We start from the raw sequence: 27,574 nt of genomic DNA on the forward strand, positions 1-27,574 counted from the left end.
TCTTGCGCCAGGCGCAAATCTAAAATGGGTTGGTCTGAAGTAGCTTCATTATTCATAGGTGTGGTTTGGGCGTAACGTGAAATAAACCAATCAGAGCGTCATCTCACATTCCCTTTAAGAGCAGGCGCGCTTTTTCTAAAGCGGATTCCTATTGTAACGGCGGATTTGCCAGGCGCGCGCCAGGAGCGGTTCACATCCGAGGAGAGCAACGCTCTCGTCAGGGACGTTGGGGATGGAGAAACCCACCCAAATTAACTTCGGTTAAAAGGGCGTATGATAATTTGGGTAAATGTGTAAGCTAGATGTATGCTTTTATAATAAATTGTCTATCTATCTATCTATCTATCTATCTATCTATCTATCTATCGTAATAATGTATGATTTGCAAAAATGAAAACTGCTGCTTCTGTGTAGATAAGAGAATCAAAGTGTATGCGCATTGTGCTCACGCTACATTGATTATGGCCCAGCATGTGCCCTTAAAATAGCATATGAATAACATGCGCAACGCGCCACTGACTTTAAACTATTTTTTCCTGGTTAGTGGCGCAATTGTTTTCTAAACCTGCAAAATAGCATGAAGGAACGTTTGCGCCGGAACACGCCTCCTTTTTTGCGCTGAACCGCCCAGGGAGCGCAAGTTCATTCCCAAGTTTAGCGACGTGCTTCTGTGGAGGGAAAAGCGCGCTTTGCGCGGGTGCAAAATAGGAATGATACATGCGTCGGTGTACAAAGTCAATTGCGCTGGGTGCAAGATAGGGCCCCTTGTCTACACCGGACGCGAGCGACGCAGCTAAAAAAAATACAACTTATTATAAACAGTGATTCTGTCTACACTGGATGCGGCGCAATGCGAGCGACAAATCTCAGACAGTAAACTGATGCCTCGTTCTGTTTATGACGTACTGACACAAAGGACAAATTCTTTGCAGTGGGCGCTTTAACAGTCGCGTCCGGTGTAGACATGGTGTAACACAATGCAGCACACACACACACACACACACTGCTGATCTGAGAACAATGTTCAGAGGGATCTAAGACCAAAGCTTTGACCTTTTGTGCTTCAAGTGCAGTTCTGTGTTCTATGCAGTGTTCTGCACGATACAACAAAATATTGTTGTTTTGTAAGACATGATGCATTGGTTTTTGATCTCATCAGGCCTTCTGATTTGCTAGAGCATGTTTTTTTAGTATTTGCTCTGCAGGCAATTCCTGCAGAAATCTAGCAGGCGTGTCCCACAGAGCTGACACAGTGTCTCTGGGAAAAGCAACACTTAAATGCTCCTCTTGGAATAGCTCGCTTTACTTACTTACAGTTTCTGCAATTTTCTGTGGAAAAATGATGATTGTGATAATCCTAAATGGAGTGTGGACTTTCACTTGGTCTTGTGAATGCACTCCACTGTAAAGAGAAAGGATTTCTCATAAATATGCAATTAGTTCTTGAAATAATTTGGAATCATATACTTGATGATCTTATGCTATGTATTACATATTGCATAAAGAAAGTAGGAAAACTGTATTGTGACAATTTTTATTGACATTTGAGCTTTTAAGTTTTCTCTTGCAGTTTTCATTACTCTAATGCAATATACAGTGTCTCATTTTAATGCAGTCACATGACAAAATATGAAAATATTATTTTTTTGTCTTTAAAGAATAATTAATTAAAGAAATTTTAAAATCACTGCAAACATAATTTCAGTGTGCTTATTTGTCCTGAAAATAATGTCACTATGAAAAATAATAATATACAAAAAGCTCCTAGTTTTTGGCCTTATTCTCTCTCTTTTTTCTTGGTGGGTGAGATTTAGATGTAAAAATGCATTAAAGTTATGAGCTTAGCTTAGGGTTCATGGTGGCAGCTTCATGCTTATATTCATTGTCTGACTAGTAGGCTAAAGTCTTAGCAGAACTCTAGCCTGAGCCTGTTCCCTTCTCTTCATAAACCTTTATACCCACACTCAAATATAAAGACGTATAGGGCCCAAAACAGTATGAAATTCTATGTTAAACTTATCTGATGATCATCTTTATTGGTGCGCTTAGGGGATGGTTATACTGTACACTCATTCCAATGTGTAAAATCCATTCTCATTCTCCTACGGTTCAGATATTGGTGTCTTATACACCGTTCATTTTTATGAGGTTGGTTTTAGGACCCAACATTCAGATGCATGCACAGACATTCAAGTTTGTGTAAGTCGTTCATCCCATGAACTTTTTGCATGGTATGTTTCAGCGTGTTCTTAGAAAGTTTGACAGTATCGAGTCAGCAGACACCATCTCAAGGGGTCATATTTCATTCAACCTTTCTTACAGAAAAAGCTGGTCATGATGGTTACAAACATGTTCATATTGGCGGTGGATCTTGTAATGGAATACAGGAACAAGAGCAGATATGTGGGCAGCAAACAGCCATTAGGAGCGTGTCTACACTCCCAGGAGTGGCATTAAGGCATTATGGTGAAGAGTTACTTCATTCCAGGAGAGTCTCTCCTGCTCGAGTCCTTATTCATCCTCTAAATCTTTAAACAGTGATGCTCTTAGACTTCGTTCCACAACTGTGGAGCCAGACTGCAGTGATACAAGAAAATATGAATTCTGCTGAGGTTTTGTGACCTTCAAGAATCTAGGAGGTGTTCACTCACTCATACAGTGCTCTGCAGTGTGGAAGCGAACTGAAAGATATTCATTTTCAAAGAGAGTTGCCACATTTCTAGTCACTTGAGCGACTTGCTCTTTGGTGATGTGAGTCGAGCGACATGACAACAAAGTTGAGAAAAAAGTTGAACTTTATGCAAATGAGTGTTGACTTTCAGAGTGTTGACTGTTGTCAGGTGTAGGCAAAACAGAGATGTATGAAATGATAGAAAATGATAGAAAAATTAAATGATATATGATACATAATAGGCGCATATATATATATATATATATATATATATATATTTATTACATGGCTTGGTTGAATTCCAATGTAGAATGCGTTGTGTTATTTATTGATAACAGACGCTGCGAAGTATAACACACCGTTGCCATGAAAAACAGAGCGTTGCTATGGACGCAGGATTCTAACCGTAGAGACGGAACGGACTATTTTCTTTAGCGGAAGCAATACAATCGTTTTTAAATCAATAAACTCCTTTTTAAACCAATATTTTGTGTCAAATTATTGATTTATTTGGTAGGTAGCCATGTAATAAGCGGGATAATGTAGAGCGAGGCGGTTGTTATAGTGAATACAACCCCTTCAGCCTGATCAGCCTGTCAGGGTTGTATTCGCTATAACAACCGCCTCGCTCTACATTATCCCTTAAATATATATATATATATATATATATATATATATATATATATATATATATATATGCTTTTGTGTCAGAAATTGATGGCATTCAGACGAGTTAGCTTAATTCATTGATGTTCTTGTCCATGGAATGATGCACTCTGCGCTGGTGCAATTTATATACAAACACTTTCCTTTCCAGAATATTAAAGAAAACTGATTTGTGATCAGAGGGTTGGGAGATTGGAGCCTGCTTGTATCTAGAGCAGAACGTGTGGAGTGCTGGTGACATTGTGCGTGGTGGTGGAGTGTCTGCTTGACACACAAACGGGTCCCTCATCAGGATTTTGAGGGCACGACAAGATAGGCTCGTTAAATTAGTTCATGCTAATCGGGTTGGGGAATTAGTTAATTCTCACAGGATGCCACAGTCCTTCATTTGACTGCTTCTCGTTCGTCATGGGAGGATTGACCTGACTGCAGCTATTTGAGAGATGTCCTTAAAACATTTTTTAGGTGTCTTAATTCAAATGGTTAAGTAACTGTGTTTTTGTTTGTATCTGTTTTCTCCATTTGTTATTGTTTTTAATGGGTACTGAAAGGAATTGAAAGCGGTGCATATGTGCATCTAGACTGCAAAAATCATTTTCATGATCAGTATTTTTTGCCTAATTTTCTAGTACAAACATCTTTAAAATAATAAATTTACTTAAATAAATTTACTTATTAGATTAATTTACTTAAGTCAGCATGAAATAGTGCTGCACAATTCTGGATAAATTTGTTTCAAATAGAGATCACGATTCTCCCAGGACTCTGAACAGACAACTAAACTAAATAATATGTAATCTACTAGGGGTTCTGACAAAATGTTAATTGCTTAATTAATAATTATTTGGAATAAATTATTAAAAATCGGTTTGAATGAATGATTCAATGACTCACTCATAATTACTTGACAGTTGTGTTTGACTTGAAGCAGCTCTGCACAGACCGGTTGTTGTATGACATCAAAGTACAGCGAGAGTGTTTGGGGAGCAGATGGCATATCATTTGATGTCATACACCGATCAGTCTGCACAGCGCCGCTTCAAGTCAAACACACCTTACTCGTTTCATTACTGGATGAATCAGCGTTTTTGCATGAAAAAGGCTAATCGTCGTCTTTTAAGAATAAGATCTTGTGGGTCTTTGAATTGAGATCACAATCTTTACACTTAATCATGCAGCTCTAGCATGAAATTCAAATTCACCATATTGATTTTTTAAATGCATGTTATAGATCTTATTATCAATGTTGCAATCAAAATTATTCAACCCCCTTGACCTGCAAGACATTTGCTGCTGAGAACCAAATTTTATGAAAACAATTCAACAAAGGGATCAGTAAAATATTGTAGGAAGTTTATTAATGCACATTTGAGCGATTCTGAGAATGTTAAGATGATGAAAAATGGAAGAAGAAAAATCTAATTGGCTCTAAACATTCGTGTGCAAAATTATTCAACCCCCAAAAGTCAAATTGTGTGCAGAATCTTTTTTATTCTTTATAACATCCAATAAACGCTGTCTGTAAGTGCTTAGAAGCTTCTGTCGCCTCTCTACTGCAATCTTTGCCCATTCCTTGCTTGAAAAAGCTTACAGATCACTGATAATCTTTGATTTTTATGTTGCCACTGCTTTCTTCAAATTACACTAAATATTTTGAATGAGTTTTAAATCTAAAGACTTTACAGGCCACTCAAGAAAATTCTACGACTGATCCCTGAACCAAGCTTCAGTAGATTTGGATGTATACTTTGGTTGAAAGCGTTTCTTTTTGAAAGTCAAAAAGATTGAAAGTCCATCACCATTGAAAGTCCATCACCATCTTTGCCAAAATAGCTTGATACTTCAAAGAATTCATGATGTCCTTCATACAGTCAAGATTTCCACTTCTTGCAACAGCAAAGCACCCCCATAACAATACTGGAGCACCTCCGTGTTTGACCATGGAGATGGTGTTCTTCTGCTCATAAGCTTTGCCTTTTTTGCACCAGACACACCACAGATCCATGGGTCCAAAAAGTTCACTCCATAAATCATTCTTCCAGAACTCCACAGGTCAAATTCATTTGAGCATATTCAAGTCTGCCTTTTATGTTCTTCTTGGTCAAGAGTGGGATTCTGCAAGATATCATAGTGTTCTTCTTATATTATGCATTGAAAAGTTTTTTCCTACTTGCATCAGGTCCTCTCGCAATTCTTTGGAAGAAAATTGAGTTGCTCTGAGAATTTGGTTTCTCAGTTGCTCTGATCAAACATTTTTTCCCCTTAATGATATTGTGCTTTTTCTTCACCACCTTAAAAGTTTTCTGGTACAACAAATTTTAAACTTATGAATAAGTCTGCCAGCTGTGTCTCTAGGAACTTTGTGTTTTGGAATTTGTTGTAGCCATATAATTTTTTATGTAATAAAACAATTTGTTCTCTCTAGCTTTTGTGAGAGCTCTTTTGACTTGGCTATTTTCTACTCAACTTTAGCACTTGCATTGAATAAATGTATGTATGTGTAACAGAACAAGCTCATTCAGTTTTGCTATTTTGCAGTTTTGAGTTTCCAAAGGCTTAATTGTGTTTTAACACAATTTTATACCATATACCATAATTAAGTGACTTAAAACAGCACGTCGAATAGGGATTGAATAATTATGACAGCTATATTACCAAAAAATGTATATATAGCTCAAAAGCATTACATTATATATTGACATTATCACATTTAAACTATTATAGATGCCACTAAACTATTATAGATGCAATTTTTTTAAAACTATATTTAGAAAAGGGGGGGGGGGGGGGTTATAATTTAATAATTTAGATTGTTAATAATTTAGATTGCAACTGTATACATTTTTTACCTCATAATGATTAATCAAAATGTAATATTTAATTTATTTTTGAGTGCAATGTCTACATCTCAAAATCCAGTCAACATCTGATAGAACCAAGTCCCCCTCCTACATTTGTTTTTGTTTTTATTTTTCATAATTCGTTTCACTCGGATGTACGTCACAATACGGAAGAAAAGATCTGTCCATACTTCGGTTTCATTGCAACCCTTAAGAAACAAAATAATGATGATAAAGATACTTAATCTTCCTTTCAGAGAATAAATATTATATTTATTTTTCTTACCCCATTGGCAAGTTTTTCTTTTTCTTTTTTTGTTTCATCAAAATTTTGTGATATTCATTCTTTAAAAAACAATTTGGCAATGGTGTAAGATAAATAAACTTTATTCACAATATATTCTCTGAAAATAAATATCAGGTAAATATATTTAGTTTAGATATTTTTACTGGAAAAATCAGCTAAAACACTTGACTAGTATGACATTTTATTTTTGCACTGTAAATGTCTGCCATGCCATTGTGAAATGTGTGGGACATCTGGGCAGGAAAGCCACAGAGACAGAAAAATTGAAAAGATGGTAGGAGGACTGTCAGTGCAGAGGAGCCAGAAGACTGGAGGCAGAAAAGAAGGTGGAGAGATATTCCTCTGCAAAAGGAATGGTTTACCCCAGTAAAGGGAGGAGGGGCAAGTGTGGACTGACAGAGAGGAGGGGGAGAAATGAGGAGCGGGGAGTGGGGAGAATAATGCGAGCACTGCAGAGGGGTAATGGCAGCAGCAGCGTTTCACACACACACACACACACACACACCTACACTTCCAAATAAATGGCACGGGCTACATAAAAAAATCACAGTATGGATTCTGCCACTGAGGTGGACTGAGATAAACAGATTATATTGATTGCAGGTGATAGGAGAAGAGGCTGTGGGCTTTAACAAGAGATGTGCACCAGCCAATCAATGCACATCTATCTACAGGAGAGACAACATGACATCTCTTTTTTCAGAATGGTGACCACGCACGCACACTGCTATAATTCACTGGCCCCTCACTTCCCCTTATATCCCTCTTCCATTTCCTTATGCGCTCAGATTTTTTTTATTTCTATATATCATTTTTTCTCTCTCTTCTTCCCCTCCATTACAGAACTTTGTATACATACCCATCTCTTCTCTCATTTACTGCCTCCATCATCTATTCTCCTCGTCTTCACACTCATTTCACAAAGTCTGCTTTACCCCCATCTTCCTTCTCTGTGGTGTTTCCTCAGTGCAGCATCAATGAGACTGCTGCATTAACACCAGTCTCACTATTCGCAGAGCACTTTTGCTGTTTTGTTGTAGTATTTGGCGCCCTCTATCTGCGGTACATCTCTTTGTGATTGAGAACGACCTCTGCAGTGGTCCAAACTGCATCACAGCAGCCCCTGGATGTTAAAGCGCTTATTCTGTCATGTATATGCTTGTTTTCAGTGTTATTTTGTACCTGCTGCCAACAGCTTACGGTTTTGAGCACAGAAAGAGAATCCCAGCATGCTATTTTGATTTATAAAATCTATCTAGAAAAGGTGTCTTCAACATTTTTCAGTCCAAGGACACTTTGTTGTATAGAAAGACCAAGAGGGACCCTCTGTTAAATATTGTTTCAATTGAGTGTTGCATTTTAAGCCTGGCCTATAATAATGCGTGTTGTTTCATATTAATCCATTTGCATACTTTATGATACTTAAGTTGCAAAGCCATTAAAAGAACTATTATTATTTCATTTAAATTTTACATGGTATATTTTAATCTGTGAGGAACAATGAAACGTTTAGTGGAACTCAGCTTCTTAAGTTTAGGTTTAGCTTGGTTAATTTTCCACAAAATTTAAGGTGCGTCCCAATTTGCGTGCTTGTGCACTATTCCATGGTAGCCATTTTGTAGTATACCGTAAATAGTGTGAATAGTGTGTTCACACTGAAAATACCAACAAGAAACAGTGCACTTAAAATACTGGGATGATGCACTTTTTAACTGAACAAACAAAGTTTGTTTCCAGATCTCCTTACAGGGGAAGGGCTTTCAGACTCTGAAGCTGGACGACAAAATAATCTTTTAAAATTCATACATTAAGCTGCGGCCACATTTACTGTTGGTGAAATTCAAGTCAATTTAATAGGAATCCACTCGCATGAGGTTGAAAGATTTCGCAATGGGTTCGAGTTAGTCATGCAGAGTTTGCGGATTCCCCACATTGACAAACGTGCTTCATACATCGCTACACTGCTGACTATAGACAATGAGCGTTTTTTTGTCCGCAAAATTTCACTAATGTTAAATTGTAGAGTACATAGTGCATAGTACGTCATTTGGGACACAACTCAGTGTTTGGTATAAAACAATAATTGCCAGAGCCCCTGTTGAAGACCCCTGATCTAGATCATGTTGATGATCAGACTGTCATTGTTTTTGCAATTTTACCATAGAAATGACACTGTAACAGTTCTTAATTTAAATAGTGATCCAATAGTGATCTCACTGATTTCTCTGTATAATATAATTGTGCTCATCTTCTCATCTCTCTTTGTGTCTTCCTGTCTCTCTCTGTGTCTTCCTCTCTCTGTTTTCAGTATGTGGCGTTCGGCTCGCTCCTGTTCATCCTCATCTCCATCTCAACATTTTGCTTGGAGACACACCAGGCCTTCAACACCATCTACAATAAGACAGAGAACGTGACAGTGGGGAACGTCACGCGGGAGGAGATTGTGTATGAGGTAGTGACTGACAACTGGCTGACCTACGTGGAGGGCGTATGCGTCATCTGGTTCACCATCGAGGTGTTTGCCCGTGTCATCTTCTGCCCTGACAAGGCAGAGTTCTTCAAGAGCTCGCTGAACATCATTGACTTTGTAGCCATCCTGCCCTTTTACCTGGAGGTGGCGCTGAGCGGCCTCTCCTCTAAAGCGGCGAAAGACGTGCTGGGCTTTTTGCGCGTGGTGCGATTCGTCCGAATCCTGCGAATCTTCAAGCTTACTCGGCATTTCGTGGGGCTGAGAGTGCTGGGTCATACGCTCCGCGCCAGCACCAATGAATTCTTGCTCCTTATCATCTTCCTCGCTCTCGGAGTGCTCATCTTCGCCACTATGATCTACTACGCCGAGCGCATCGGCGCTGACCCAACTGACCCCACGGCAAGCGCCCACACCAGCTTCAAAAACATCCCCATTGGCTTCTGGTGGGCCGTGGTCACCATGACAACACTGGGCTATGGTGACATGTATCCAGAAACATGGTCTGGTATGTTAGTGGGTGCCCTGTGCGCCCTGGCAGGCGTGCTGACCATCGCCATGCCTGTGCCCGTCATTGTAAATAACTTCGGCATGTACTACTCTCTGGCCATGGCCAAGCAGAAGCTGCCCAAGAAAAAGAACAAGTACATCCCGCGGGCTCCGCAGCCTGGATCGCCCAACTACTGTAAGCCAGATGCCCTGGCAATGGCCTCTGCCTCACCGCACAGGATCATGGGTAATGTGCTGGGCGGTATGGTGGGCTCTGGAAGCATGGCAGGAGACTGTCCTCTTGCACAGGAGGAAATCATAGAGATTAACAGAGCAGGTGTGTGTGCGTGTGAGTGTAGCCATGTGTTTACATGTCTGTGTGTGTGAGGTCTCTCTGCACTAATAGGTTACATTTCCAACAATAAGCCAAATAAGTGCTATATTTCCAACAAAAATATGCTATAGTGAGTATATTTTTGTGTGTGATGTCAGCTAGCCCCATCTCACCCATCATGAAAGTTCTGCCTGTGCTCATCACTTATAGATCTTTATAATGAACTGCCATCGCCTAAACTGGGTCTTTTATATAATCTTGTGTAACTGTCTACACACATACACGCCCAAATATTTGAGAGTAGTAATATGCCAAACTGGGCTGTCACGGCCAGTTTTGACAGGACAGGGATGTTATTATTAAAATGTATAGCAGGATTATGCGTTTCATGCGTTCCAATCAGTTTCTAAGGCTCCCAGCCAATCAGAAGGGAAGGAAATATGATCCTGAATTAGTTTTTGGTAGATGATTGACATGGAGTTTACAGTCCTATTTGTGTGTTACAGTTTATTTGCGCACTCACTACACAAACTAATTTTCCTAATCATTATATTTGTCTTGTTTTCCAGTAAAAATATAATTTTTTAAATCCAAATATACTGTATATACACACAAACTATTGTTAAAAAAACGCTATAGACTTTTATTCAGCATGGGTGCATTAAATGTATCAAAAGTGACAGTAAAGACTTGATACAAAAGATTTCTATTTCAAATAAATGATGTTCTTTTGAACATTCTATTCATCAAAGAATCCTGGGAAAAAATTAAGCAGCACAGCTGTTTTCAACATTGACAATAAGAAATGTTTATTCAGCAGCAAATCAGCATATTAGAATGATTTCTGAAGGATCATGTGACACTGAAGACTGGGCAAATTATTTTTACGATACCAATACACATTGGTTCTCAGAATTTTGACAAAAATTCTGGCAAGGTTCTCTCGAAGTTATGGACAAACGTTCTTCCAGTTACATTAATACAATGTTCGTTCAAATCTGGACCTTAATAATGTTCTTAAAACGTTAGCAAAAACGTAATTTTTATATCATTCATGGAACTTTTTTTCTGAAATGTTTTAGCTTGTTTAATGTAAAAAAATAAAAAAATAAAAATGTTTCAGAATGTTCAGAGAACATTCAAAAGTAATGTTCCGATAATGTTTGCAAAATTATAAAATGGAGTGTTCCCTTAACGTCCATATGACCAAGAAAAATAATATCAATTGATAGTAATTATTATTATTTATGACCCACCAAATGGTGCAATTTATTGGAAGACCTGATATTAAAGAACCTTATCAGTAGAAGAGTATATTGCTCAAGCAATTCTTAAACAATTTTGCTACTCAAGTAGTTGTTCTTGTTGTTAGGATTTCAATGTAAAACAAGATCAGAATACTGTTTAAGAAAATATTTTTTCGCTATACGTGTGTGTGTGTGTTTGCATGTGAAGGTGCCAGTCAGGTTGAGCCAGCGAGTTCATGCAGCCGAGAGAGCTCCGTCTGTCATTACTGTGCATAACTCAAATATACACACCCCATGCTAAGATTAACATGAGGCAGATTAGTCACGACCCTTCAGATTAGCATATGCGATTTTTGATCTATAATGCAGGCAGAAGGTTTCAAATCAACAGGACTCTGCTTACCTCTGGTGATTTTCAACTGATTTCAAAACCGATTTTGTCAGATGTTTAATTAATAGATTTAACATTGCATCTTTATAAATAGGATAACTTGGACGTTTTTCAAAAAAAAAAAAATTAAATTATTTAGGACAAGCAGCCTCTTAGGTGGATGCGAGCTGTAGTTCTTAGCTCCTCCTCTTTGTTTTGCTTTTTCATGGAGTTCTCTCAGCTGGAATTTCCCGAGGAAATAAAAGGGAGCATAATCATCCTGAGACACTTGCTGTGAAGAAACGCTTTAGCACATGTGCCCTCCTGTAGCTTCAAATCCCACACGCTCTTAACACCTACAATACTGGTATCATATCCATCATGTGTACTGTTAGTGAAGTTTTATTAAGTAGTGTAAAACTAAAATTATAAAACTTATAATTCGTCATTTGTTTGTCCCCCGTCCCCATGTATGAGTGTGTTTATTTTTTTGGTGAATGTGTGAGAGATGCTCTGATTCTGTAGCTTGATTTCTATGCTTGAGATTTTTAAAAGGTTCACCCAAAATTAAAAATCTCTCATTATTTTTTACCCATACGTCAATCCAAATACGAATACCTTTATTTCTTCAGTGGAAAGCTAAAGGTGATTTTGTGAAAAATGTCTGAGCTTCTCACTTCTATACAGTGAAGGTAAATATAGGAACCAAGGGATGTCAAGCTTCAAAAAGTGCAAATGCACCATAAAAATAATAAAATTGTTCTAAGCAATACAATAGGTTTATTTGAAGAACAGGCAGAAATTGACTGCCATTTACTTCCATTGTATAAAAAAGAGCAGCTTGAACATTGTACTAGATTTCTAAATTCATGTGGATATTTAACCCTTTTGTTGTGTTGAAACCCCTGTAAAATGCTCAGTGTCAGAAATTTAGCATGATCATCTCACAGTGTGTTTGCTGCTACGACCTACGTCTACTGACTAGCCAATAAAAATGAAACATGAAATGGCGCATTGATCAACGCGACATGGCGTTAAAACTTAAAACTAATTGTCTCGAGCTCCATTTGCAAAATTAGCATGCCAATTTGGCCTCTTTTCCCTAGCCATGACTGTGCATATTCTCCTCTTTCGCTTCCTCCACCACAATTGCCAAAGTCAGATTCAACTTGCTCAATTTGTTTACCACTTGCGCATGCTGATGACATCTTCTATACTAACTTGCGTCATAGCCTACGATTCAATAGGTGTCATCATCGTACAGTCTACATACATGCCGTACCCAAGTTTATTAGATCCATGTTGTACAGTATGATTTGTAATGATCTTATGGGATTGCTGATATCGCAGTCTGTAGCAGGAATAACACCTTTTGTGTTCCCGGTCAAAAATGACCGGCCTTTTAAAAATTGCTTGTAAATCGCTCGTTATGCTATATTATCACCAAATATTGGATTCAATCTTTTTGTCTACTTGTTTTCTTTCAATTAGGCCAGGTTTTGTATTACTTTTTAACTGTAGGACTTTTTTATTTGAGCTTTTGCATATACATTTTTGACCAAAAAAGCATTATTCATGTGTAATTTGGGCAATATTGAACAAGTAAGTATATTCTGTACAATTTACCACACTAGTGTGCTTTAATGTTTAACCAGCAAGTTTGTTTTGTTTCAATGCTTTTATTTTGTACAAAATAGAACAAAATCACACTTGTGGTGTTCCCGGTCAAAAATGGCCTTTTAAAAATTGCTTATCTTTTAAAAATGACTCGTTGTGCTATATTATCACCAAATATTGGATTCAGTCTTTTTGTCAACTTGTTTTCTTTCAATTAGGCCAGGTTTTGTATTTCTTTTTTAAACTGATTGATCATATGCCTCATTGATCTGAGGATACAATTCATCTGTGTGAAAAAGAACAAAAGAATAATATAATTTCACACACAAAAAAAGTATATTTAGGGAAGTAGTTATACCCTGGGTGAGTAAAGTCAGTGAATTTGAGTCCAATGCAATAACATTAACTAGCATTTTTGGGGAAAAGAAAAACCTCTCTGGGTCAAAGGCCCTGAACACAATATGAGGGTTAAACACATTAAGGTAAATAAATGTTTTTTATTTAAATTTTATTGTATTATAAGTATTTTTATGGTCCTTTTAATGACTGTAATTAAATGGCTGTCAGGAAAGTGAGTTATATCTGGTTTGGCGAACTTGATGTCATGACCTTTGCTATAGACTTTTGTGACATCCATTCATCACCCCTTTGTCACCACTCCAGTGTGAATGTTCATCTTCCCAGATTTCATGGTCATATGGACTGCTGTCTTCACAGATAAATATTTGTAATTCCTTCCAATGAGGTCAAATTACATAACAGTCTCTATGCCATGTTCTCCCTCGCCTTCCCATTCTCCTTTTCTTTCTATCTCTCTCCATGTCTTTAGCAGGCTTTGCCCCCTGGCTTATTTCTGTAAATTGTTGAGCAGTAACTCACGTCAGATTAGATTTGACAGCTGTGTCTGAAGCTATAAGAACAAGTGCCCCTGCAGCTTCTTTGTTTGAGTGTGTGTACATCTCAGTCTCACACTCATTCATGTTGTGTGTGTATGTGTGTGTGTGTGTGTGTGTGTGTGTGTGTGTGTGTGTGTGTGTGTGTGTGTGTGCATGCGTGCGTGCGTGTGTGTGTGTGTGTGTGTGTGTGTGTGATGTTCTAAATACCCCTGCACCATTTTAATCAAGTGATGCTGATGCTCGTTTTGTAGCACATATCTATTTTTTGCTCCTTTTTATTCATCCCTTTTCATCCTTGTCTTTTTTCTTCCTTCCTCCCTGTCTTTTCATGTTACTATGACTCTCTCTAATTTCACATGCACACAGTCCCACTAATAGTCTGTTTCTTTCTTTCTTTCTTTCTTTCTTTCTTTCTTTCTTTCTTTCTTTCTCTCTATCTATCTTTCAGACTCAAAGCAGAATGGGGATGCTGCAAACGCAGCTCTGGCCAATGAGGACTGTCCCACTATAGATCAGGTGCTGGGGCCAGATGACAGGAGTCCGGCCACTGGTGGGTTGGGGACAGGCACGGGCCGTGAACGCTACCCCCACGATAGGGCCTGCTTCCTTCTCAGTACCGGAGAGTTCCGCACCACAGACAGCAATGTCAGGAAAGGTATGTGGCACCCACAAACAAACGTGTTATTATACTCATATTTTCAGTCTACATTACAAAGAAAGGTAAGTTATATGATCCAATGCTTATTATTGCGTATTAGGACAAACACACATAAATTGCAAAAAACACTATAGCGAAATATATATATATATATAAATATATATATTTATACACATCTATACTCAAATATACATGCACTCAGATGCACTTCACAAAGTACATCAGAGGTATACGCATTGAAACATACTCTCCTGCATCCATACTAACAGCAAAGCTCCCTCCATCTCTTGCATTTCTCCTCATAATTCACCACATCAATCATTCTGAAGGGCGCTCATCATTAGCAAAGCTGCTACCACACACGCAGTAATAATTCAATTCGTATCTTTGGTAATAGTGTTTAATCTTTGATAATATCATGACTTTTCAGTGAACGTAATCCTAGCACAAATGAACAGATTTATCAAACAAATTCACTGCGTATGGTCAACAAGCTCTTCAAATTCTATCTATCTATCTATCTATCTATCTATCTATCTGTCTGTCTGTCTGTCTGTCTGTCTGTCTGTCTGTCTGTCTGTCTGTCTGTCTATCTATCTATCTATCTATCTATCTATCTATCTATCTATCTATCTATCTATCTATCTGTCTGTCTGTCTGTCTGTCTGTCTGTCTGTCTCTATCATGCTTGCCTTTGCTCTTTCTTGCTCTCATTCATTGATTTATTACTTCATTCTCTTTCTCTTCCTGGCCTCCCACCCTGGCTTGTCTCTGTCCATGTCTTATTCCCTCCTTCCAACCTTTCATCTTGCCCTCTTTCCTCCCATTCTTCTGCACTTCATGCTCTTTGCGACATCCTCTTATGTCTTTTCATGTCCTTTACTATTTTGCAATGGCATGATTAATATCTACTGCCTTGCTTTCTATACTATACATTCCTACTCCTGCACCTTTCCATTAACCTCCACGTATCCTAAATACACCCGTCTACACAACCAAATCCTACAACCCCCCCCCCCCCCCACAAAAACAATAGAAGCTGCAGGTGCCAACCCAGGAGAGGAATGGTTCAAGTCGGAAGGGCCACTGCTACAGCAGGACCTCAATGCCAATTCTGCCTCTTCCTGGATCAAACCATAATGAATCAGAGGTAACACTTAAGAAAGCCACCTGTGATGCAGCGTAGAGATTACAGTAGTTGAGTACAAAAATGGTCAATATTTACTCCATACAGCATACTGCTATTTCACAGGGAATTAAGTTTATATTTCAGAAGGACATATTTACTAGTATTTGTACTAAGAATAAATTTAGCACATTCATACTTTAGAGCAACTATAGATATGAAACATAAACATAGTCACACTCAGTACTTCAGTGCACAGTAAAACTAAACTGAGCTTAACAGGAACAATATGCATTTGAGTCAGGGAGGACAATGCCTCCAGTGTGTTCTGTCTGTGTGTTTGACAATTTTGTACATTATTACACTAATCTAACTCGAGTATTTTATATTTGCATATACTAAATTTTCACAGTAGCATCAATCACAGCAGTGCCAGAAATTCACTTTTATATTAATATAATGAATCATATTACTTTTTTGAAAAATAGAAAAATTCCCTATGGGACTTTTTTTTCTTTTCTTTTTTTTATATCAGGGGCATTTCTGTAACTTTCAGTGGAATTTTTGCCCTGAGACTTGGTTAATTTCTGATACTGATATCTCCTGTGTCTCTCTGACTCAAAAATGAATAAGTGTTTGCTTGGACTAGCTTTAAAACCTTCACTATATATATATATATATATATATCTCAAATATGAGTGATGTCATTACAGCACTAGCTCCCTCATCTCTGTTTTTCTCACTCTCATTTTACCCTCGAAACTAAACTTTTGTCATTCTAATTATTTTTGCCTCTGATTGTTTCCTCAGTTTCTTTTTTTTCTTCATCCTGTTTGTACATCGTTCACACTCTTTTCTCTCGACTGAACTGAGCACCAGACACGAGTTAACGCTGCACTTTTAACCCTCAGGCCAGTATAGTTCAACACACACTCAAGTTCACTCACCCACAGATTTGAAGAAATGAAAATGTGTTAAATATGTTATTACAGGTGGTTATATGTGTGATTTCTGCTTAATTTGAGTGTGTTTGGGGATGTTGTATTCTCTGATGTGTGTGTTTTTGAGGTGCGCTTGTCTGACTAGCTGTTGTTGTGTTATCTCCTTCCTCAGGTTGTGTCGTGTCATGCGTTTGTATGTCAGCTCTTGTTGCTACACTGTTACACATGTCTTCCCTTGTTCGTGTGTTTTCGTGTGTGTGTGTGCACTGTAATCCATTCAGTGTTGCTGTGACTTCTTCCTCCTCCTTCTCCTCCCTAGCGGTGACCTTTCACCTTAGTATAGTGCCCCTCGGATCCTTGTAGAGTTTCAATGCTCACTGTATTGCCATTCAAAGGCAAAACGCAGTAACTACACATTGCATTATGTCCAAAATCACATTTCTTAAACTGATTTCACCTTTAACAAACAGGTTTGGCTCAATGTTCAGATTCAGGAGAAAATGTGTGAGAATGGAAACTCAGTGAAGCCATTTCCCCCAGTTCCAGTGTGGGTGTAGTTATTCTGTTTTGCCTTTTTAGGGCAGTATAATTGCCATCCCACATTATATTTACTACCAGAAAGAAGTCCAAAGAGGAATGCCTTTTTATGCCTTAGGGGTTTTGGTGAACGGTCACTGGGAAGGGTTGTGTTTTATTTGCATTTTCTGTTTTATTTTTTTGAATAAAGCTGGTTTCTTCTCTCTCCTGGAACTGCCCTCCACTCTGGGGTCCACTGACCAGTGTTTCATCACAGCCAGCAGATGAAAACCCTTCGTTACATGGACCAGAAACACTGAACTCCAATATTCTAGCCATGAATAGTATTTTAAGATTGCAAATGCTGTCTTGGGGCTGTGCTGAAACACTGACGCTGTTAGGATGTGTGCTACAGTCCTGTAGTCTAACTCATCAGGGACACAATTCTACCGCACATATACACAAAACATCAGGTGAGGAGAGACAAACCTGTCTGGTAGACTTGAAAGAGATACATGGACATTTAAAGAGGGAATTTTAATGACGAGGTAAGATGAAAAAAAAAAAAAAACACAACACAGACACTAAAAGCTCAGCAAACACATATTACTGATGCCCACAGACACAGGTAAGTTCTCGTAGGGCTGTAATGACATACCTGGGCTGTTGCCATTTTAACTGGACACTGTGTTGCAAGTGCTGTGATGCAATTTTTACGAATGGAAACTGAAAGGTTTACATATATGTTAAGACCCTAAATTGGGGGGAAATGGCCACATACAGTAGGCTTTTTTTTTTTAAATGTGAGACTGTTTCTTGCTTTCTCCTTTCTCTCTTTCCCCTTCTTTTCCCTCTCACTCTTTCTGGCTTGAGTTGTGCCCACATAGTGTGTCTTACTGTGATCACAGTGCCTCTTCAATTATGTTTTCAGTTCTTTTGACGAATACAGAAGAGCACAGGTCAGGAAAGGTCAAAAGTTTCTCTTTTGGATGTTTTCTAACTTTTTCTTTATCGATATCATAATATTTATCTGTGCGTGTGTGTGTGTGTGTGTGTGTGTGTGTGTTCTGTTGGTATAGATGTTTAAAAATAGTTCACCCCAATATGACAATTGATTTACTCATCGTTATTTCAATCCGTTATTTCAATTTCATCTTTTTGTCCCACCGAAGAATACGGACTGACTTTATTCGGTGGGACACAAAAGGAGATGTTTATCAGAATGTAATATAAGAATATAAGCTGCTGTCATTCATACAATTGGTGAATGGACTGTCAAGTTTAATAAAAGGACAAAAAGGCAGCAGAAAATATCATAAACATAATCTATATGTGTACAGGCACTACACGACTTTTAAAATCTGAACATATTTTAAAACACTAGCCATCATTCACTTGCCAACTTTGTTAATGGTTACAGAGAAAAACTGGGCATCATACACTAAACGACACTAAAATACACACACGCTTCCTTGCTAGGAGAAGCATGACAGATGAAAACAATATGTTTGATGATTCTGTGCCCATCAAACACTACACACTTTTCTGTCAAATCTGTCAACTCCGATGGCCCAAAATCTATAGACTAACTCTGACTTTCAGTGTTGACTCATTTAGACTGCAAATCGAGGCAAAAATCTGGGCAAAAGTTGTGTAGTGTATTCCAGTCTTAGTGCTCTATTTTCCAAGTTATTTTCCAAGTATTCTGAAGTCAGACTGTAGAGTAGCTTTATGTCAGGAACAAACTGAAATTGAAGTATTAGTTCACTGAAAATCATGCATTGACAGCTGTTGTCTTTCTCTTTTATTATATGGAAAATAGTAGTTTACACAATTTCCTCTTTGAGGACAAATAAATACATCTAGGCTATCTAAGCATAGTCCTTAGAAAAAGTCATATGAGGGTGAGTAAATGATGAAAGAACGTTCATTTGTGGGTGAACTATCCCTTTATATTCCACTCCATCGGCCTCCTCCTAAATCACCACATCATGTGTTCTTCTGTCTTCTCCCCACTCGAACTTCTGCCTCTTTCTGTTTCTACCTTCTCCCCTCTCATTCCTTCCTGCCCACTGTTGCCAAGGAAACAGTGGAAGAGAGCATTCTGGGACTAGGCTAAACATGGTGAAATATAAAATGAAGGGGCTAAAAAATGTGGCCTTCTAAAACCTGGCAGATTGGTTAGAACCTTAACTTTCAGACTCCCACTTACTCCCAAGATACCCCCCCCACCCCCACCCCCACCCCCCACCCCATATTATCAATCATTTATTCAATCTAAAGTGCTCTCTTGATGTGGTTTTATATTTGGAGTACACTGAGAGCTTTGAGTTACATACCCTTGGGCCCTGCCATTGACAGACTCTGGTGGTGAGGCTAAATGTGTGAGAGAGAGCTGCAGTCTGGATGCGTGCACACTGACTGAGGGCATTGTGGTCATCTTCCTCTCTGACCATTGTCTTAAAGCGTAGAAATAGTACTGCACTGCAGGACTGCAGTCACCCCCCCCCCCTCTCTCTCTCTCTCTCTCCCTCCCATTCCTCTCCCTCTGCAGACTGATTGATTTTCCCCTCTACTCTCATTTAACCTCTCTTCTGAATCTTTGCCGTAACCAGAGAACCTGAGGGTTCTCTCTCTAGGGCTCGATATCTTGTTGAGTCCAATTCATTATCAATTTCACCATATCATGTATCACTTTGTGTATCAAAAGTGATCCATGTCCTTTCAAATATTTTTTAAAGTCGCTGCAAAACCTGAACTGCTTTCTCTCTCAGTCTGTCTTTATATAGGCTAGTATATGCCAGTAATCAGTTTACATTCATATATTTGCTGCAGTCTATACTGCAGAAATTAATCGTATTATATTATAAATTAGTTAATATGTCCACAGAATGGCAGTCCAGAATGATTCCCAACAACCAAATTGGCACAATTTTGAATTGCAACTGCTTTTTCATGCTATTTTGTAGTCAATCAGCAGTTCCCACGGGCGTTACAGCCAACTGTCAAAGTTCCAGGTTGCATCGGTGTGAGAATTTGACTGCAGTGCAGTAAAAATTGAGCGACAAAATATGGCAGAGAGGTTGCTGGCCTGGCCGATAATGCTTCCAGAGGGGTCAGTGCTCTCATTCTGTTCGGGTCACTGCCCCTCGAGGGACAGAGCAAGGGGGAGGGGCCTGAGTTTTTATTACAACACATCCCTCATAAAGACTATTCAAAATAGTTAATATTTCTTTCCATGTTAGGATAAATGAAAAGATTTGACTGCCCGTCGCTTTAATTACTGGAAGTGTTCGTTTTTATAGTGAGCCAGACTGCTGGATTCAACCGTTGTCTCTGCAGCATTTCTTATTAATTGAATTGAATCATAACAAATTATTCATGAGGTAATGTATATAAAATGCAGATCCACTGCCTTTTACTTCAGTTTTACAGAAGCCTGAACACGATGGGTTCAAGAAAAGAATTTAAAAAAAATGCAAAGTAGAGAACAAAAAACGTTTGTAAGATTTGTGTCAGTTCAGTTTCCATTTTATGGTGAATTGGGACTGGTTTATGTTCGTTAAGATGTTATCAAAGGTTAGGAAATGGATGCAGTACATTTTTTTTGTCTTTCAAATCAAGCTGTTCAAATCGGATGTGTTGTTTATGGATGTGCGTGACTCTTCCACCATCACTGACGGTGTACTGCATTTATGACACTATCATACTTTATCTGGATGTGCTGTGAATATTATTTCAGCGTTTGATGTTTTGCAGTGTTCTCTGCTGTCTTGTTACTAGCTGCATATGTTTTTAAAAATTGTTTTTATTATTTATATTGATATCATTTCACATACTGTTCTGCAGTCTGCAGTGACATGTCAAACACTGTTACTGGGAACTTCTCTATGTGCTCCATGTTAATTGTTTATTATTGATCACGTTAAATGTTATAATTTTATAGTTCTGTCCATCCTTGTACTGCATAATGCAGTAAATGAATGTAAACTATTCCCACTCTCACTGCAGTCATTACATACATTACATATTCCTCTTTTAAATATTATTTTGTAATGATCAGTGTTTGTGTCTTTGTTGTGTAATGATTGTGTACTGTCATTTCGTGTTGTGCTGTGTACTGTTGTGTCATGTTGAGCTGTGTCTACATGTTATTCGGTGTCTAAAATCATACATGCAGATGTCATGTGTGACATGTATGTATGTGACTATCAGTGTTTGTGTTTAAAGGAAGAAAAAAAATATCCACTGGTGGATATTGCAAATATTAACCTGGATAGAATCACACAGATGAAATATAATATACTGTGTATGAACTCAAAACACAGTGCTGAAACTTAGCAGCATTATGGTGCATTCACGTCATAACCATAAATATGAATTTCCTACTAGTAAAAAACAATTAGAAAGCTCCAACTTTCCTCACTTGACCATTGTGATGTAATATAGCTAAAAAGATGCACTTGCTTCAATGTGCTCGTTACTGCAACAGACCAGAGTCTGACCAAAGTGTTCAACACAGTATATTAAACTTTATTTTATTGCTGTACTATATCTAAACAATCCTGCGGTTAATATTTGTGCTGCATACTAACACTCACCTTCCATCCCACCCCCAGGCCACTTGTACAGTCCTCGTAGTGTCACTAAAGTTTGACATGAGGTACGTGCACACAGCAGAAAGGGACTTTCTTCCATGTCAGATCAAGGGCTTGCCCATACGAATGCAGTAGTATCATCTCTATGGGCTTATTAGCATGATTGTTAGCCACCATAAACTATGTTAAGCTGAGAAGCTATCATGTTAAGACTCTGCGTTTCATGCCTTCTGAGAACTTGATTCTCACTCTTTGACAATTTTGGCGAAGCCTTGCTTACTGCACTTACAGTAAGAGTCCAATTGAATTATTAAGCCAGATCTCTGTCACAAATACTAAAGAATTGCAGAGGCACAGAGTCTGTCGAGCTTAAGTTTGAATTACATAAGTCCTCAACACTGTTGTAATTCTTCATACGTAACCTCTCACCAAAGCCCTTCTGTGTTGCATGCGTAAGGCTGGTGAGTGTGAGTTGTGTTACTGTGTGTGTGATGGCAATAATGAGATGAATCAACAGGTTAATGATTATGCTGGAATCATTGTACTGTAAGTAAATGCAGAAAATTACAAAACATAGGTATTATTATTAGACTTTTGCACTTCTATGACCATAACAGTTCTTTTTTTGTTATAATAGTGGTTGATGTAAGTTTTTTTTCTTCCCCTGCCCTCTTCTTATCTGTTTCAATACTCTTATCTGTTTTTTGTTTTGCTTTTTAGTTTTTTGCTATGTATTTGCTTTAGTTTAGTTTAGTTTAGTTTAGTTTAGTTTAGTTTAGTTTAGTTTAGTTTAGTTTAGTTTTGCTTTGCTTTGCTTTGCTTTGCTTTGCTTGCATTCTGGGTATCTAGATCTGTTGTTCTAGATATCTTTGAACTGGAATCCAAAAGCGCAGTTGTGTCCAAACACAATTATTTAAATATAGGCATTGTCCTAAAGCATCTGTGTTAAGAATGGACAACTAATATTTTATTAACACTAATATTAATACAATTTATTTGAATCGTCACATTTACATTGCAGTTGTTCAGAGAAAGAGAGGGAAAAACATTGCAAAGTATATTACTGTTGGACACGTACTGCCTAGCCATATTGATCCTAATCAATCCCATTCAGAGAAAGCAAATGCTAATAGAGAGGTAAAGACAAGTCCAGCAATAGGAATAAAATGTGTGTTTTTATCTGTACAGTGTTTGCATCACATATGCAAGTACAGAACATTACATTCACACACACACATGATTTATTTTTCTCTATGTAAATTAACACTTTTGACTCTGTTGCATAAAAGAACCAAATAGTTAAATATGTATAGTCCCTCAAGTCATCTGTGGCAAACAGTCCCTTACTGGCTTGCACCAGTGGTCTGGTGTGAGGAACATGATGACCCAGATCTGTCTACCATTGCCTTCCTTTGCAGCTCCTATAGGCAATGCTTTGGTGTAGATTTTGAATGACAAGTGGCTGTGCAGCACCCAGAGTGTCCCAGCAGCCCTCTGAGTCAGACTCACACACACACACACACACACACACACACGCACACACACACACACACACTTCCTAACAGAACTACATCACACAAGGGACTGGAGATAGGATTGCCGACTATACGACAGTAGGACCTTCTTAACACCCCGTGTTTTTCCTTCCTTGTGAGCTTTTGTCTTCTGTTTTGTTCTGTTAAAGGGTTAGTTCACCCAAAAATGAAAATTCTGTCAGTAATTACTCACCCTCATGTTGTTCCAACCCCGTAAGACTTTCGTTCATCTTCGGAACACAAATTAAGATCTTTTTGATGAAATCTGAGAGCTGTCTCACTCCTTCATAGGCTGCTAGGTAATCGATATCTGCCAGCCCAGAAAAGTTAGTAAAGACATTGTTAAAATAGTCCAAGTGACTACAGTGGCTCAACCTTAAGATTATCAAGCGACGAGAGAATACTTTTTGTGCGCAAAAAAAAATAAAATAACGCAGCGCTTTGGGTTGTACGTCAGAACGTAGGCTCACTATTGGTCGGACCAATAGTGAGCCTATGTTCTGACGTACAACCCAGAAGCGCAGCGCTGTTACACTACGTGAACTCACTCAGAGGCCCACACAGAAAAAAATTAATAGTTGAATAAAGTCGTTATTTTTGGGTGTTTTGCGCACAAAAAGTATTCTTGTCGCTTGATGAACTTAAGGTTGAGCCACTGTAGTCACTTGGCCTATTTTAAAGATGTCTTTACTAACTTTTCTTGGCTGGCAGATATCGATTACCTAGCAGCCTATGAAGTGAGACAGCTCTCAGATTTCATCAAAAAATATGTTAATTTGTGTTCCGTAGAAGAACGAAAGTCTTACGGGGTTGGAACAACATGAGGGTGAGTAATTACTGACAGAATTTTCATTTTTGGGCGAACTAACCCTTTAAGACTTCTAACTCACTGTGTTTGTGTCCGTGTGGGAAGTTCTCCTGTGTCAGGAGGGGGTTGTCTACTATGTAATGGGCCAGCTCTTCCTTCCATATCAATTTGTGATGGCTTTTGCGAAAAACAACAATATGTGAGTCCAGATATCCCCCTTACACAATTAAACAGACAGTTTTGAAAAAAGTTTTTAGTTTGCCCCAAAATAAGAAATTCTGTCATCATTTACTTATCCTCATGCCGTTCCAGACCTGAATAATAATAATAATAGTATGTTTTATTTATAATGTGCTTTTCTCATACCCAAAGCGCTACAAACAATAAAAACAAGTAAAAATACAAAAATTACAATAATAATACAAAGCATAGAAACAAACAAGAAATAAGTTAACACTGTTTGATAAACTAATCAAATTAATGATTTTCTGTCTTCTGTGGAACGTAAAAGAAGATTTAGGGTGTGTTCACACTTGGCATGTTTCACACTGGTGCGATTGCTCTGTTAGTGCGGTTCATTTGAATAAGTGTGAACGCTACCATCTGAACTCTGGTGCGCACCAAACAAGCAGGTTCGAACTACTACCATTTGGTACTGGACCAAATGAACCAAGCAAACCGAACTACAAGTGTGAACACACCCTTAGTTTTAAAGTTATATTTTTTGCCCGTACAATGAAAGTCAATGGGGTCCAAAAAACCTGGATTTGAGTCCAAAAAAAGAGCTGATTTTCAAAATATTTTATTTTGTTTTACATAGAAGACTGAAATTAATGCATGTTTGGAACGACAAACCTGGCATTTAAAAGAGCCGATTCAAGTGATCCTGATGCATCATCCACTAGCTAGTATTCGGTTTTGACCTGCAAGATTGTGTGGTCACACTTTAGATTAGGGTCCAATTCTTACTATTAACAGCACCTTTTGCCTCAATAAACTCCTAATTACTGCGTAGCAATAGTCAGTAAGGTAGTTGTTAAGTTTAGGTATTTGAAGGATTAAGGGATGTAGAATATGGTCATGCAGAACAAGTCATTAGTTTGGGCTTTATAAATACTAATAAACAGCCAATATTTTAGTAATATGCATGTTAATAAGCAAGTTAATTGGACCCTAAACTAAAGTGTTACCGATTGTGTCATAAAAATTACATTAAACACATATTTTTGCAGGCATGTTTGCAGTATCATTATCTCTTAAGTGAAATGAAGGTACAATCTGTAATTCTTTCGCTGCCAGAGGTTGCATTTTCAAAACAATAACAAATACGAAACTTGATGAGGCTATGAAGGAGAGTGGAACGATGGGAGATTTCGTTTTCACCATCCAGAGATGTATAGAATTCACGAATCATATACATTATATCAGCTAATAAATTAGTTTTTGCATTACCTGTACGTTTGATCATGTCATCATAATGAATTAGCTGCAAGGAACATGAAATGTAATGCTATATTAGCCTGTTCCTAATATGTGACTATTTATCAAATGATTTGGTGGGATAATGCTGAGCAGAAAACGAAACGCCATGCCGATATTGATCCTTTTTTTATTTCTCCGTTTGTCCCAAAGCTTGCTTTCCTCAGTTGATCTACGTTTACGTTTTTTTTTTTGTGGGATTTTCTGTACTTGCCAATCAATAATCGTGAACCATGATGACTGAACGACACAATTCAGCGGCGTGCAAGATATTGTATCATAGATATGAATACATAGATATATCCCTCAATAGCGGCTACATATAGTGGCCCATTGAAACGGCCGCTAATGAGGCTTCTATGTATTATATCTATGGTTTCTACAAGCGGAAACCGAGGATAGCGCGGACTAGGCATGTGCCGGTATCAAATTTTCATGCTGCGATTAATTGATTGAGCTTTTATCACGGTATACGGTATTATCACGATATTTTAATTGCTACAATTATTAAAGGTTAAAAATTAACAAATTAAATTAAATACAATTTGGTTTTCATTATAATAAATTATGACACAAGTAAAAATATAATACAAATGTAATATAGTACACATATTTAGCAAAATACTCCTCTCTATAGCTATTTTTTCTAGTCAACTAATGTGTTGAATGATCGATATTATGTATGAGGCATAAATACCTTTCAGTAAGTTGTACTGTATCTTTAAATAAAAAGTAACAGAGGATCGGTTTACTTGAACTGAGGCGCTACAGCGATCGGTCACGTCACATTTACAAGCGCCAAAACGGTATTTATTGTCTGAATTTCGGAATAAAATGGACAGAACATGAGAGCTGAGATTTTTTGCATATCAAAAGTAACCTGCTCTGTCTAGTCTGTCGGTGTCAGTGTCCTCTTTGCTCCGTGATTTTTCTCTGCGTGAGAAAATGGATGTGTGGCGCGAGAGCGTGTGAAAAGTGTCGATTGCGTGAGTCTCACGCTGAATGCGTAGAGCTGGCAGCCCTGCTTTTAGAAGGGGGATAAATCGTCAGCAGCGTTCCTCATTCCGCCGTGCTTCTTCTCCATGTGAGGATTATTTACATTAACTAGAGTGCGCACTGCGCCGCATGCACACAGTGCTTCATGTGGGGATTGTTTACATCAGAGTGCGCACGTGTTTCGTGTAGCATATACGCAGTGTTTGTTTAAGCGGTTGATGGAAAATAAGCTAATGCGCGTTCTATAAATATAAATTCTGATCTATTATTTTTCACGGTATTTTGAAGTGCCCGCGATAACAATATCGTGCATATTCATTACCGCGATTTATCGCATTACCGAATACCGGCACATGTCTAGCGCGGACATTACGTCATTGATAGGCGACAATGTCAAGGCCCGAGCCATTATTTAAAACTGGAATTTATCTGGATTTAAAAATCCTTGGGAACTTTTGGGATAATGTAAGTACAACTGTAACTGCATGAATTATATCACACTGTGCAAGTGGTTTCTGAATATTTTATTACAAAAGTCTTACATATTGTACCTTTAAGAACGAAAACAATTCAGACAACACGCAAATAAACACAAAGCATTTTTTGTGAACTCCTCCTGAAGTTGTTTGAAATCTGTCAATTGAGTCAGTTATTATAGCCTACAAAGATCACTGAGACCTAAAAAGGGAATATGTAACCAAATTACAACAACACTGGACTTAAGAAAATAAGGAAATCCAAACCCTTTAAGAAAGTTTGGCCTGACTGAAAAAAATGTCCAAAGCCAGAAATGGATGTGGAAGGAAAGCTTTCAGGCACTTTCGGGTCACGTGAAGCTGTTTTAAGTCACTATTAATCTACAGAAATACACTTATGTGTAGAGGGAAGACGAATCTGCTGCTATTAATGGAAAGACATTTAGTCTGAAAGGCACAAGCTTCACCTGGCCCACAGTGCTGAGTGAGGCTGCTTTGACTAGACGGAGCTCCTCTGCTACTCTCTGTTGGACTCCA

The 27,574-nt window shown here is 38.1% G+C and overlaps 1 protein-coding gene across 8 annotated transcripts in view; it reads left to right on the top strand.

Annotated features, from left to right (window-relative positions):
• Positions 1-27,574, top strand: part of kcnc3a (potassium voltage-gated channel, Shaw-related subfamily, member 3a) — a 72,093-nt gene that overhangs the window by 32,636 nt on the left and 11,883 nt on the right. For 3 of the 8 annotated variants that reach the window (XM_084130885.1, XM_084130886.1, XM_084130883.1), the window contains exons 3-4: positions 8,793-9,777; positions 14,353-14,559. In XM_084130885.1, coding sequence (XP_083987011.1) covers positions 8,793-9,777; positions 14,353-14,559 — 1,192 coding nt within the window. Of the gene's footprint in view, positions 1-8,792; positions 9,778-13,840; positions 13,963-14,352; positions 14,560-15,598; positions 15,820-27,574 lie in introns of those variants that run through there. The other 5 variants (XM_084130887.1, XM_084130888.1, XM_084130884.1 and 2 more) reach the window with 3 other exon arrangements.

This window comes from Abramis brama, assembly GCF_963993115.1.
Source record: "Abramis brama genome assembly, chromosome: 1".
Lineage (NCBI taxonomy): Eukaryota > Metazoa > Chordata > Actinopteri > Cypriniformes > Leuciscidae > Abramis > Abramis brama.